The sequence below is a fragment of the Triticum aestivum genome, chromosome 5D, assembly GCF_018294505.1.
Source record: "Triticum aestivum cultivar Chinese Spring chromosome 5D, IWGSC CS RefSeq v2.1, whole genome shotgun sequence".
NCBI lineage: Eukaryota > Viridiplantae > Streptophyta > Magnoliopsida > Poales > Poaceae > Triticum > Triticum aestivum.
The window spans coordinates 396,770,226-396,783,501 of record NC_057808.1 but is presented as its reverse complement, the minus strand read 5'-3'; the positions used below and the strand labels follow the sequence as shown (position 1 = coordinate 396,783,501).

At 47.8% G+C, this 13,276-nt stretch overlaps 1 protein-coding gene across 1 annotated transcript; it reads left to right on the top strand.

Annotated features, from left to right (window-relative positions):
• The first annotated feature begins 11,297 nt into the window (after positions 1-11,297).
• Positions 11,298-13,005, top strand: LOC123125112 (bidirectional sugar transporter SWEET11). Its single transcript, XM_044545647.1, has 5 exons — positions 11,298-11,480; positions 11,622-11,658; positions 11,777-12,149; positions 12,247-12,366; positions 12,456-13,005. Exons 1-5 carry the CDS (start codon positions 11,423-11,425, stop codon positions 12,729-12,731), a joined length of 864 nt encoding a protein of 287 aa, XP_044401582.1. The 5' UTR covers positions 11,298-11,422; the 3' UTR covers positions 12,732-13,005.
• The last annotated feature ends 271 nt before the right edge of the window (positions 13,006-13,276 follow it).

Sequence of the window (13,276 nt, the reverse complement as noted above, 5' to 3'; positions counted from 1 at the left end):
TTCGATTGACAAAGCTTTATGATGGACCGGGCAGAAAAATCACCTGTATTTACACAATCAGAACAGATGCATACAAATAATTGGTCTTTATATATTTATTGCGCACAATAATACAAAAGGTGTTTATATATATTTATATTTATTTATTTATTTATTTTGCGGAATATAAAAGAGATGGAGATGGATTATGTCAACGTTCAAAAGGAATCCGTCGACAAGTATGTTGAGGCGATGTCGTTGGAAGGGCTAAAAATTCACTGTGATTTATATACAGCAAAAGGCCCGTGGCAACGCACGGGCATTGTACTAGTAAGTATAGTAGGGAGGTACCAAAGTAATCCACGAGTGGATCACTGGACAGCGGTCAAGAACATCCTGAAATACCCGAAAAGGACTAAGGATATGTTTCTCGTTTATGGAGGTGACAAAGAGCTCGTCGTAAATGATTACATCGATGCAAGCTTTGACATTGATCCGGATGACTCTAAGTCACAAACCGGATACGTATTTATATTGAATGGTGGAGCTGTCAGTTGGTGCAGTTCCAAACAGAGCGTCGTGGCGGGATCTACGTGTGAAGCGGAGTACATAGCTGCTTCAGAAGCAGCAAATGAAGAAGTCTGGATGAAGCAGTTCATATCCGATCTAGGTGTCATACCTAGTGCATCAGATCCAATGAAAATCTTTTGTGACAATACTGGAGCGATTGCCTTGGCGAAGGAATCCAGATTTCACAAGAGAACCAAGCACATCAAGAGATGATTCAATTCCATCTGTGATCTAGTCAAGGAGGAAGACATAGAAGTTTGCAAAATACATACGGATCTGAATGTTGCAGACCCGTTGACTAAGCCTCTTCCACGAGAAAAACATGATCAGCACCAAGACTCCATGGGTGTTAGAATCATTACTATGTAATCTAGATTATTGACTCTAGTGCAAGTGGGAGACTGAAGGAAATATGCCCGAGAGACAATAATAAAGTTGTTATTTATATTTCCTTATATCATGATAAATGTTTATTATTCATGCTAGAATTGTATTAACCGGAAACTTAGTACATGTGTGAATACAAAGAAAAACAGAGTGTCCCTAGTATGCCTCTACTTGACTAGCTCGTTCATCAAAGATGGTTAGGTTTACTAGCCATAGACATGTGTTGTCATTTGATGAACGGGATCACATCATTAGAGAATGATGTGATGGACAAGACCCTTCCGTTAGCTTAGCACTATGATCGTTTAGTTTATTGCTATTGCTTTCTTCATGACTTATACATGTTCATCTGACTATGAGATTATGCAACTCCCGAATACCGGAGGAACACTTAGTGTGCTATCAAACGTCACAACGTAACTGGGTGATTATAAAGATGCTCTACAGGTGTCTCCGATGGTGTTTGTTGAGTTGGCATAGATCGAGATTAAGATTTTTCACTCCGTGTATCGGAGAGGTATCTCTGGTCCCTCTCGGTAATGCACATCACTATAAGCCTTGCAAGCAATGTGACTAATGAGTTTGTTGCGGGATGATGCATTACGGAACGAGTAAAGATACTTGCCGGTAATGAGATTGAACTAGGTATGGTGATACCGACGATCGAATCTCGGGCAAGTAACATACCGATGACAAAGGGAACAACGTATGTTGTTATGCGGTTTGACCGATAAAGATCTTCGTAGAATATGTAGGAGCCAATATGAGCATCTAGGTTCCGCTATTGGTTATTGACCGGAGATATGTCTCGGTCATGTCTACATAGTTATTGAACCCGTAGGGTCTGCACGCTTAACGTTCGATGACTATTTGTATTATGAGTTTATGTGATGTGATGACCGAAGTTTGTTCGGAGTCCCAGATGAGATCACAGACATGACGAGGAGTCTCGAAATGGTCGAGACATAAAGAATGATATATTGGACGATGTTATTCGGACACCGGAAGAGTTCCGCGAGGTACCAGGTAAAAACGGAGTGCCGGAGGGGTTACCGGAACCCCCCGGGGAAGTAATGGGCCAACATGGGACTTAGGGGAGAGAGAGGGGAGGCCACGAGGAGGTGGCACCCCCCCATGGGTAGTCCGAATAGGACTAGGGGAGGGGGCGCGGCCCCCCTTTCCCTCTCCCTCTCCCTCTCCTTCCTGCCCCCTGTCTCCCTTTTGGTGGAATCCAACTAGGACTAGGAGTCCTAGTAGGACTCCCCTCTTGGGCGCGCCCTAGGGGCCGGCCGGCCCTCCCCTCCTCCCTCCTTTATATACGTGGGGAGGGGGCACCCTAGAACACACAAGTTGATCTTTTAGCCGTGTGCGGTGCCCCCCTCTACAGTTACACACCTCGGTCATATCGTCGTAGTGCATAGGCGAAGCCGTGCACCGGTAAATTCATCATCACCGTCACCACGCCGTCGTGCTGACGAAATTCTCCCTCGTCCTCAACTGGATCAAGAGATCGCAGGACGTCATCGAGATGAACGTGTGCTGAACGCGGAGGTGCCGTACATTCGGTACTTTGATCGGTTGGATCGCGAAGACGTTCGGCTACATCAACCACGTTACTAAACGCTTCCGCTTTCGGTCTACGAGGATACATGGACACACTCTCCCCACTCATTGCTATGCATCTCCTAGATAGATCTTGCGTGATCGTAGGTAAATTTTTTAAATACTGCGTTCCCCAACACTAATATTCTGTTTCTAACTTGCAAGTTGGATAGGAGAAAGCAGCGGAAGGTCAATGATTGGGACAGGCATCACAGGAAGTATATCGTACAGTTCGCGCTTAATGTGGAGCAAGCTAAGGCTGGAAAACGAGCCCAGCTTCGTGAGCACTGCCCGATCGCGTTCAACAACTATCTCACATGGTTTCTTGCAAGTACCCATGTGGAGGTATGCAAGCTGGTGTATGCTGAGGAGATTTTGGAAGATCCCACCGTCTTCGATGAGCTAGCCCAGCACGAGTACACCAAATTAGTCAGGGAAGGCACCTCAGTCCCTTCAGCTCCAATGATGAACCTGGTGGTATTTCCCCTTTTTTCTTTCCCATTCGCACTATTCACATCTTCGCTTACCTAACACGTTAATGCCGTTTCTGTTCATAGCGTTCCTAGATTAAAAAAGCAGCTGCTGAGACCGAGACTATTCTGGAGACAACCCCGGTTGGGAAAGCGATGGGGAAGGTGCACTTCGAGCATTCATTAAGGTTCACATCTCCTTCAATTTTGCATGTAACATGTGTAGTTCACAACCAAATCGAGGAGTCCAAAATACATAGTAGTTCATGACACATTGTAGTTCACAACCAAATCGACGAGCATAGTTTAGAGGATAACACGGTCATAGTCCACAAGCAAATTGAAGATGACATAGCTCTATTGCGTAGAGCAACGCCCCTTTCCCTTCTTATTCTTCCTCTTCCTCCTCCCTTTTCCTTATGCGGTGAGCCTCCTTAACCATCCTCTCCATGAATATCATGTTCTCCCTCTCTTTTTTTTCAGCTTCGAATGCCCAAAGTTTCAAGGTTCTTTCTTGAAAATCCTTGAGATGCTTCTTCTGTGCCTCCTCACATTTCCTCTTCAACGCATGCTCCCTAGCGCAACACTAATAATCTGCTCTCTCTCGTTCCTTCCTCTTCTTTTCGAGCTCCTCTTCCTTCTTTTTCTTTAGTGCGGCTGCATCCTCCTCTCTCAGCTTCTTCGCAGCCTTCTCCCACCATCCCGCCATCTCACCTTCGCCATCCTTCTCCTCCACTCCCTTCATTGTTGGTTTGTTGGGTTGAGAAGCCGCCATACCTACAATGAGTGAAACATAGTAGTTAGTAATGACAATAATAACAAATGGAAGAACATGTACATTGCAACATGTTACTGAATAAGGACAACAAGAACATATGAAAAACAAGAACATATGAAACATTATAGTTAGTGAGCAACATACGGAAATGGTCCATCGAGGTATCCAAACATTCCTCTATAACGACCTTGCCCTTGACCACCACCACGGCCAAGACCATCACCAAGGCCAAGACCACCACCACGACCAAGACCACCACCACGAGCTCTACCACCACCACGGCCTAGACCACCACCACAAGCGCTACCACCACCACAGCCTCTTGTAAGTCCTAGTTGCCTCCCTCTTTGTTGCCTAGATCCTCTTTGGCTACCACTTGGTTGCCTTGTCACTTGTTGGCTACCACTTGGTTGCCTTGGCACTTGTTGGCTACCACTTGGTTGCCTTGGCACTTGTTGGCTACCACTTGGTTGGCTTGGCACTTGTTGGCTACCTTGTGTAGCTCCTTGTTGGCTTGTGCTTGCAACATTTTTCTTGGACCTTTTTCTTGGTTTCGTACATATTCTTTTGTTGTGTCCATGACCTTTGCATTCCCCACAACGGGAGCTTTCACGAGGTTCTTAGAATCGGTCGTTGCCTGATTCGCGGCAGCCACCATGTCCTCATCCGTCCATGTCGCCACTAAGACGCTTTGTCTTACGTCTACCCCGTTTAACAACCTTCAACTCCGGATTCGGCCATAGTTGAACTCCATGGTACTCCGACCATTGTGATTGGTCAAAGTATGGGTGAAAGCGGGGAGCCCATATTTTCTTGACCGTCATGATTGAGAACTCTGACTCCCTCACGGTGAGGGGGTGATTGACGTCGACATTCCTAACGCGACCGGCGGTATACAAGTGTGAGCATGGGATATAAAGCAACAATGGCCTCCCGCAAGAGCAATCACACCGTGTTAACGAGACCTTGAAAGCCCGACCTCCATGTTGGCGGCCATCGTTGTGGTTCCTCCTGGCTCTTTCACTTCGTACTTCCACTCTTCGTTGTCATATATTATAGCTTCCTGTGAGTCCGCCTTCCGTGATTGAAATTCCAACCATTCATCAACCTTGGGTGGGAACTTGTACTTGTACTTGCGCTTGTTCTCACCCGCTATCTGTGCACCGTTTCCAGCGAGTACTTTAGAAAGTACGCGTTCATCTTGTCAAATGTGTATTGAACTATTGCCGTCACGTGTAATTGCTACCTCTTGAGCACTGCGTTGGTTTTCCCTTGAAGAGGAAAGGGTGATGCAGCAAAGTAGCGTAAGTATTTCCCTCAGTTTTTGAGAACCAAGGTATCAATCCAGTAGGAGGCTACGCGCGAGTCCCTCGTACCTACACAAACAAATAAATCCTCGCAACCAACGCGATAAGGGGTTGTCAATCCCTACACGGTCACTGACGAGAGTGAGATCTGATAGATATGATAGGATAATATTTTTGGTATTTTTGTGATAAAGATGAAAAGTAAAGAAAGTAAAATAAAAATGGCAAAAGAAATAGCTAAGTGTTGGAAGATTAATATGATGGAAAATAGACCCGGGGGCCATAGGTTTCACTAGTGGCTTCTCTCAAGAGCATAAGTATTTTACGGTGGGTGAACAAATTACTGTTGCGCAATTGACAGAATTGAGCATAGTTATGAGAATATCTAGGTATGATCATGTATATAGGCATCACATCCGAGACAAGTAGACCGACTCCTGCCTGCATCTACTACTATTACTCCACACATCGACCGCTATCCAGCATGCATCTAGAGTATTAAGTTCATAAGAACAGAGTAACGCTTTAAGCAAGATGACATGATGTAGAGGGATAAATTCATGCAATATGATAAAAAAACCCATCTTGTTATCCTCGATGGAAACAATACTATACGTGCCTTGCTGCCCCTACTGTCACTGGGAAAGGACACCGCAAGATTGAACCCAAAGCTAAGCACTTCTCCCATTGCAAGAAAGATCAATCTAGTAGGCCAAACCAAACTGATAATTCGAAGAGACTTGCAAAGATAACCAATCATACATAAAAGAATTCAGAAGATTCAAATATTGTTCATAGATAAACTTGATAATAAACCCACAATCCATCGGTCTCAACAAACACACCGCAAAAGAAGATTACATCGAATAGATCTCCACGAGAGAGGGGGAGAACATTGTATTGAGATCCAAAATGAGAGAAGAAGCCATCTAGCTAATAACTATGGTCCCGAAGGTCTGAGGTAAACTACTCACACTTCATCGGAGAAGCTATGGTGTTGATGTAGAAGCCGTCCGTGATGGATGCCCCCTCCGGCGGAGCTCCGGAACAGGCCCCAAGATGGGATCTCGTGGGTACAGAAGGTTGCGGCGGTGGAATTAGGTTTTTGGCTCCGTATCTGATCGTTTTGGGGTACGTAGGTATATATAGGAGGAAGGAGTACGTCGGTGGAGCAACATGGGGCCCACGAGGGTGGAGGGCGCGCCCCCTACCTCGTGGCTTCCTGCTTGATTTCTTGACATAGGGTCCAAGTCCCCTGGATCATGTTCGTTCCGAAAATCACGTTCCCGAAGGTTTCATTCCATTTGGACTCCGTTTGATATTCTTTTTCTGTGGAAACCTGAAATAGGCAAAAAACAGCAATTCTGGGCTGGGCCTCCGGTTAGTAGGTTAGTCCCAAAAATAATATAAAAGTGAATAATAAAGCCCAATAATGTCCAAAACAGAAGATAATATAGCATGGAGCAATAAAAAATTATAGATACATTGGAGACGTATCAGTAATCCACGTGCACCTTTGAGCACCCTATTGAAGCATTCCGCCATATTGCTTGTCATTTGACCATATCTTCGGCCATCTTCATCAAAAGCACGTGCCCACTTGTTCCGGTATTCAATGTACCTATTGAGAAAGTCTTGACCCCCGGGATCAAGTTTTTTGTGTGCGAGCAATTTGTTGAACAAAGTGGCGAACCGCTTGTTGGAGAAAGCGAGACAACAATCTTGAAGATCATTGGCCAACTCCTTAAGGCCACATGCCCTATAGAAGTTCGAACAAAAGTGCCTCATGGACCATCGATGGTGCAACGGAGCATGCCCGGGAATGTCAATCTCCACCGCGTTAAGAATTCCTGGATGCCGATCCGATATGACACAAATTTCCCTCTGAGCGGGTAACACCTTCGTCCTCAAAAGACGCAAAAACCACTCCCAGTTGTCATTGTTCTCCACCTCAACCAAAGCAAATGCCAATGGCAACACCCGGTTATTGGCATCACTTGCTATCGCAACCAACAAGGTCCCCTTGTCTTTCCCGGTCAAAAACGTGCCATCAATGGCGATGACCGGCCTACAGTGTTCGAAAGCCCTCATACATTGCTCGAATGCCCAAAATGCACGACCAAATACTCGGACTTTCCTTCCGTCATGAACCGTTGTTTTTTCCCCATGAGGCTCGACCACATGAACCATGCCCGGGTTTGTGGCGGCCATGGCTAACAACAACCTAGGGATTCGGTTGTATGCTTCCTCCCAACTACCATACAACATCTTAAATGCAGCTTGCTTCGCCTTCCATGCCTTGCCGTATTTCACCTTGTAATGAAAGATGGCTTTCACAAGGTCAATGACATGTTGGATGCTCATTGTTGGAAGTGTGGATATTGAGTTGGAGAGCCTGTAAGCGATGAACTCGGACGTGAGTTGTCTGTGGTCTTGGGACACAACCTTGCCATCCACCCTTTTGCCTCGGCACATGTGAGTTGGCACACAACTCACTACGTGCCAAGTGGGACCTCCTTTCCATGGTCTTGCATGCACAATCCACAGACATTTTTCATCTTCACATGCACATGCAACCGTGTAGCGCACATTGACGTCCAAGTTCACTACCTTGTGTGGACGATAATGCGTAACCAAGTAGTTGTCGAGCCACATGTTCAATTCCAAGAAGGTTTCGAACATAGACCCACGAGCAATCCTGTTCTTGTCGTCATGCAAATCACGGCGAGATCTTGGCCTAACCCCAAGAGATATACCTTGGCCACCATCTACCACGGCTTCACCCGCGAGACTAACATCCTTGAACAATGTAGTCCGATGATCCTGACCGAATACCTTCTCGAAAGCTTCGGCCTCCTTCACCGTGAACCCTCCTCATCAACTTGTTCATCGGGACCTTCGTCATCCGAATCCGATGCATACCCACGAGAATAAGGGATGGAATGGTCCATTGTCTCTTGCAAATGATATTTTTCGAGATCACCCACATTGTTGTCATGGAGATCAACTTCATTGTCATCGTCTGCATACTCATCATTCTCCTCTTGCAAAGCTTCATTTTGGTTGTTTGGAAATGGGCTCAATGTTGGCCTCACTTCTTGGGTCCAAAGAGGTTCAACAATTTCATCTCGGTTCAAAGGTGGGGGGCTACTAGCAACCAAAGGGAGGGGTTCCGGTTCAAGTCCAAATGCAAACTTGAATCAACCTTCTTCGTTGCAAATAACTCAAGAGCCTTGTCTAGTGATTCGGCCACCGTCTCCTTGTATGCAACCCAACGTTGCTCCGAGTTGACACTCATTGTCTTCCAACGGATGTGCATTACAAAACCAACATTATGCCTTCCCTCCAACTCAACGATATCACTAGGGCCCGTCCAATTGAAATCTTTCCTCACTTGTTACAAGAGCTCCGCATAGCTAGGACTATTATCAAACACCATGGCAAGCTCATCCGGGTCCGGTTCAATATTGCCTTTCAAGAAGGCGTCTTTGTCCCCATGATGAACAAACACACATGTTCTTCCCATCCCTATAAGCATTCAAACAACACAACGTAACATTTCTTCCATGAGTACTAATCCAAGGATTAACACGGAATACAAACCCTAACATATATATGAAACAGCAACCCTAACCCTTGCCCCAACATAACAACACCCATAACCTTAACCCTAACATACTAACAAGCCTAATCATAGGAAATTGGCAAACAAACATCTCACATCTCCATGCAAATCTCTAGATCCATACAAAACTAGGGTTCCCCCAAACTAGCAACAAATGGGCAATTTGTTAACATTACTTGGATCAAAACAAGCGGATCGGAGAAGATTACCTTGAGGGAGGGTTTGAGTTCGAAATCCATGGACAAAATCTTCAAATTTGGAATATTCGGGGAAGGATTTGAGAGGGGGAGAGGGGGCAAACCTCGGGTGGGGATGCTTTGGGGGTTGGGGTGTGTGTGGGGGGAGTGGGGCCAGCCAGCCAACTAGTAACAGACAGTGCATCGCCTAAGGGCTAGGCGCTGCACATTACATGTGTGGCGCCTAGCTCTGATGCGCTGCACTACTGGGTGCGGGCCCAGGGTCTGCCACGCTGGACAGAGGTGCAACGTCTCAGAGCTAGGCGCTGCACCGTAGGGTGTGGCGCCTGCGTGTTAGGCGTCACTCAAAAAGGTCAGCCGAGTGAAATTGTTTTAGGGGCAGTTCATTTTGTGAATTGATTTCGTCCATAGGTCAAAATTGTCAAATTTGCCGCGCGGTGCTGGCTAGGAACCTGGAAGGCAGAATGAAAGTTGGAGGGGAGGGTATATTCTTGTGCATGCATGCAGTTGATCTGCACCTCACCAGAATCTGACTCTGCATCTTGGCAGCATGCACTAGGTGGAATTGGTGCCACTTGGCCGCCGAACCTTGGCTCGATCATGCTTGCATCCACGCGTACCTTGCTCAGTTCGATTGCACACGTACGAACCCCACTAGCCCGCTTGACCAAATGAGCAGTGCATGCGTGCATGGATGGATGCCAAGCCACTCGTGTCACCATCAGCCTTGCCAGCCGACCGATCTCTCTTGCACAAAAGCACGGCAGCTGCATTATTCACAGCAGCAGCAACAGGATGGATCGGCGCCAGTGAAACGAGCACCGAGGAGTTTCCGTTTTGTCACCTCGCCAGTGGCGGAGGCGGAAAAGCCCCCCGTTGCCGCATATGCTTATACGACTAGCTACTCTGCAGGTAATAATTTGCCCGCGGCCTAGGTATTAGGTACAGTAGCTTGAATTGATCGATCGATCCATCCATCCATCATCGATGCTGCGCGTGACATTAGCACTGAGACGTTTCCGTTTCTTCACCTCGCCAGTGGCACGGCGCAGAAAAGCACCGCTGCTGCATGCACGATGTATACCAGCTAGCAGACGAACTACGCACGTACACGCGCGTAAAATGCCCCTCGCGCCTCGCTCCATGTACAGTGGTGCGATGCAACTGTAAAGTGAAAGAGACGACAGGAGGGAATACACGAGATAAAAACGAAAGAGGGGAGAGACCAATCGACGGTGATGGGCAACTTACTAACTTCACACAAGATGGTGATCGTTAAGCTCGTGCGGGTGCAATGAATCATGCATCAAAAAGTCGGGAAAGATCACGCCCTGACTATCCTTTCTGCATCAAAACGTTCGACCTACTGAACCGGACTTCAGTTGTGTAACTGAACGGACCCAAAGATGCAACTGTGCATCGTTGAGTGCTGGGTGTGACGTGTCGGTTGTTAGGTCAGGTCAGGTCAGGTCAGTTCACACATTGACCGGAAGAGAAAATGCATAGCCCTCGCCGCGGCGGCCACTTCGGCACTCGCTGCAAGTTTTAGCTATCAGCTTCAGCTACCTGCCTACCTGTACCCCTCAAAAAACAAAAAACAAAACCTGCCTACTACCTGTAGCTGCATGCAAGCACATATCTTTTCAGCGGGATAAACGATAGCATCATATCTTGTCTGTTGGCGATCGATGGATCAGAGCATGCATCCACCGGTGATGCAAGGCTCATACCAGTTGATGCACCATGGCATTGTTATCGCAGACGTCGATTTTAACTGCTCTAAAGTAATTTAAGTGCTGTAAAGGCGTACATATATACTAGAGCCGTGCCATAACACGACAAGATATGGACGACTCATGGACGATGTTTAAAATATGGCCGGACATTCGTGCATACATCGGGCACGGGCCGCTGGATTTCGATGTCGTGCATTCATCAGGCACCAGGATCATGCAGGAAGCAGTTTCGTATACGTACTTCGTTTTATGCTTTGGTTAGTAGCCTCGACGTACTCAGTGGTTCTGTGGAATTAATGTACATGCACGTTTCTATTACTACTTTCAATTCTATCACATGCCCTTGTAGAGGCTACGTGCGCACACACGTGGTAAACAGCAGTATATGGCAGTAACCGATAGCCCTTTTTTGCTTCTGGTAATGTCCAAACGGAATGCTATGCACGTATTCTTCATCTTGGCTGGGAAAAGGATGCATGCATACATGTTTACATGCATGGTACACCGATACACGCGTAACCACGCACTCACGCACACTTGTTGAATTTTCACCACTGTGGCTGCCCTGGAATTCCACTACGTACTCGTCGTCGTAGAGCTAGAGAGGATGGGGATGGGCTCCCCTGCTGCTATATATACACGACTTGTTCCCATAGGAAAAAACCACACAAGCACTGCCTTCCTTCCCTAGTCATTGGGAAGGAGAAGAACACACAGTTAGATACATCCATCTGATCTGCTTAGTTACCGTGCTCTGTACTCCTGATCAGGATGGCAGAAGGGCTCTTCTCCATGGCTCACCCGTGGGCCTCCGCCTTTGGCATCCTAGGTAGGCATCCATATCCATGCATGCATGCTGCTCAACTGTTGATGCATCATGCATGCATGTATTTCCAAACCATTGTTTTGTCACATGATTAAGTCTCACTGACACAAAGTGTCATTTCTCCGTTCCTGTTTTTTTCTGCAGGCAACATCATATCCTTCCTGGTGTTCCTCGCGCCCACGTAAGCCCGGCCCCATCGAGCACCTTAATCTTTTGCACGCTTCTCCTGTTGTGATCACCATGAGTTTGGTTAGCAATACGTCTCTGAGACGAGCATGCATGCACACATGTGTTGACAGGCCGACGTTCCTGCGGGTGTACCGGAAGAAGTCGACGGAGGGGTTCAGCGCGGTGCCGTACGTGGTGGCGCTCTTCAGCTGCATGCTGTGGATCTTCTACGCGCTGGTCAAGACCAACTCCAGCCCGCTGCTCACCATCAACGCCTTTGGCTGCGTCGTCGAGGGCTTCTACATCCTGCTCTACGTGGTGTACGCGCCCAGGCACGCCAGGCACCGCGCCCTCGCCTTCTTCCTCCTCCTCGACGTCGCCGCCTTCGCCCTCATCGTCGCCGTCACCGTGTTCCTCGTGCCCCAGCCCAGCCGCGTCAAGGTCCTCGGCAGCGTCTGCCTCGCCTTCTCCATGGCCGTCTTCGTCGCCCCGCTCAGCGTCATCGTAAGTACTACTACTACTGCTGCTCTAGTTTGAGTGATCAGGACCATGAGATCTACAGTAACTAACAGGCTGGCCGGTGAATAATGCATGCATGCAGTTCGTGGTGATCAAGACCAAGAGCGCCGAGTACATGCCCTTCTCGCTCTCCTTCTTCCTCACCCTCAGCGCCGTCGCCTGGTTCTTCTATGGCCTCTTCACCAAGGACATCTACGTCACCGTACGTCTTCTTGCACAATCAGTTTCATCGTCAGCTATATATCCATGGCACTTACGTACTTGACTCCTGTGTAAAACATATGCATGCAGCTCCCGAACGTGGGCGGGTTCTTCTTTGGGGTGGCCCAGATGACGCTCTACTTCTGCTACCGCAAGCCGGACACGTCGGCCCTGGTGCTGCCGACGGGGATCCACGACGTGTCCACGGAGCCGGCGGCGCAGCAGGAGGTGGAGCTGCCGGAGGGCACCCACCCGGCGGTGGCCATGCTGACGGTGAGCACGCTGCCGATGCTGGCGGAGCTGCAGAAGATGGAGCAGGAGATCAGCTCGCCCACCCCGCGCAAGGGCTACATCAAGGCTTTCTGATCCGATCGAGATGACCGATGCACGCACGGGCGCATGCATTCAGGAGATGAATCAATCGCTAATGATTGGCGAACCGACCGCCAGCAGAGATACGTTTATATAGTTCTTAATTTCAGTCGTTCGTTTGTAATGGTCTGTACTAGTAGCACAGTCGTGTGTGTGTTGTCGTCCAAGGGTCTGATATACCGGCCGGCCGGGCAAGTAATTCATCTACCAATCCACGTGCCCTGGGAAATAAAGTTATAAACAGAAGCTCGCGTTCCTTGTTGATTCAGTGATGCTACTGCGAACTGATACTGCACTATGTCTGTTGCATGTCCATGTCCCTGTTTATTCGCACGTACTACTGTACTGTACTGTACTCCACAATGCATGAGAGGTGCTTGTGGCATGGAAGCAAGGAGTGGGAGTTGGCTGGCTGGTCGGAGTACAATTTTTTTTAACACGGTACAATCAGAGATGCCCACATACAGACACATACATTCACCCATATAAATACACACATACACACACTATCCCTATGAGCATCTTCGAGATTGCCTTGT

Excerpts from the sequence above, each read along its gene's own strand:
- LOC123125112 (XM_044545647.1), top strand. The coding sequence starts at position 11,423 with ATGGCAGAAGGGCTCTTCTCCATGGCTCACCCGTGGGCCTCCGCCTTT. Across the intron at positions 11,659-11,776 it reads CTGGTGTTCCTCGCGCCCAC|GCCGACGTTCCTGCGGGTGT; the intron begins GTAAGCCCGGCC and ends ATGTGTTGACAG. Across the intron at positions 12,367-12,455 it reads CCAAGGACATCTACGTCACC|CTCCCGAACGTGGGCGGGTT; the intron begins GTACGTCTTCTT and ends ATATGCATGCAG.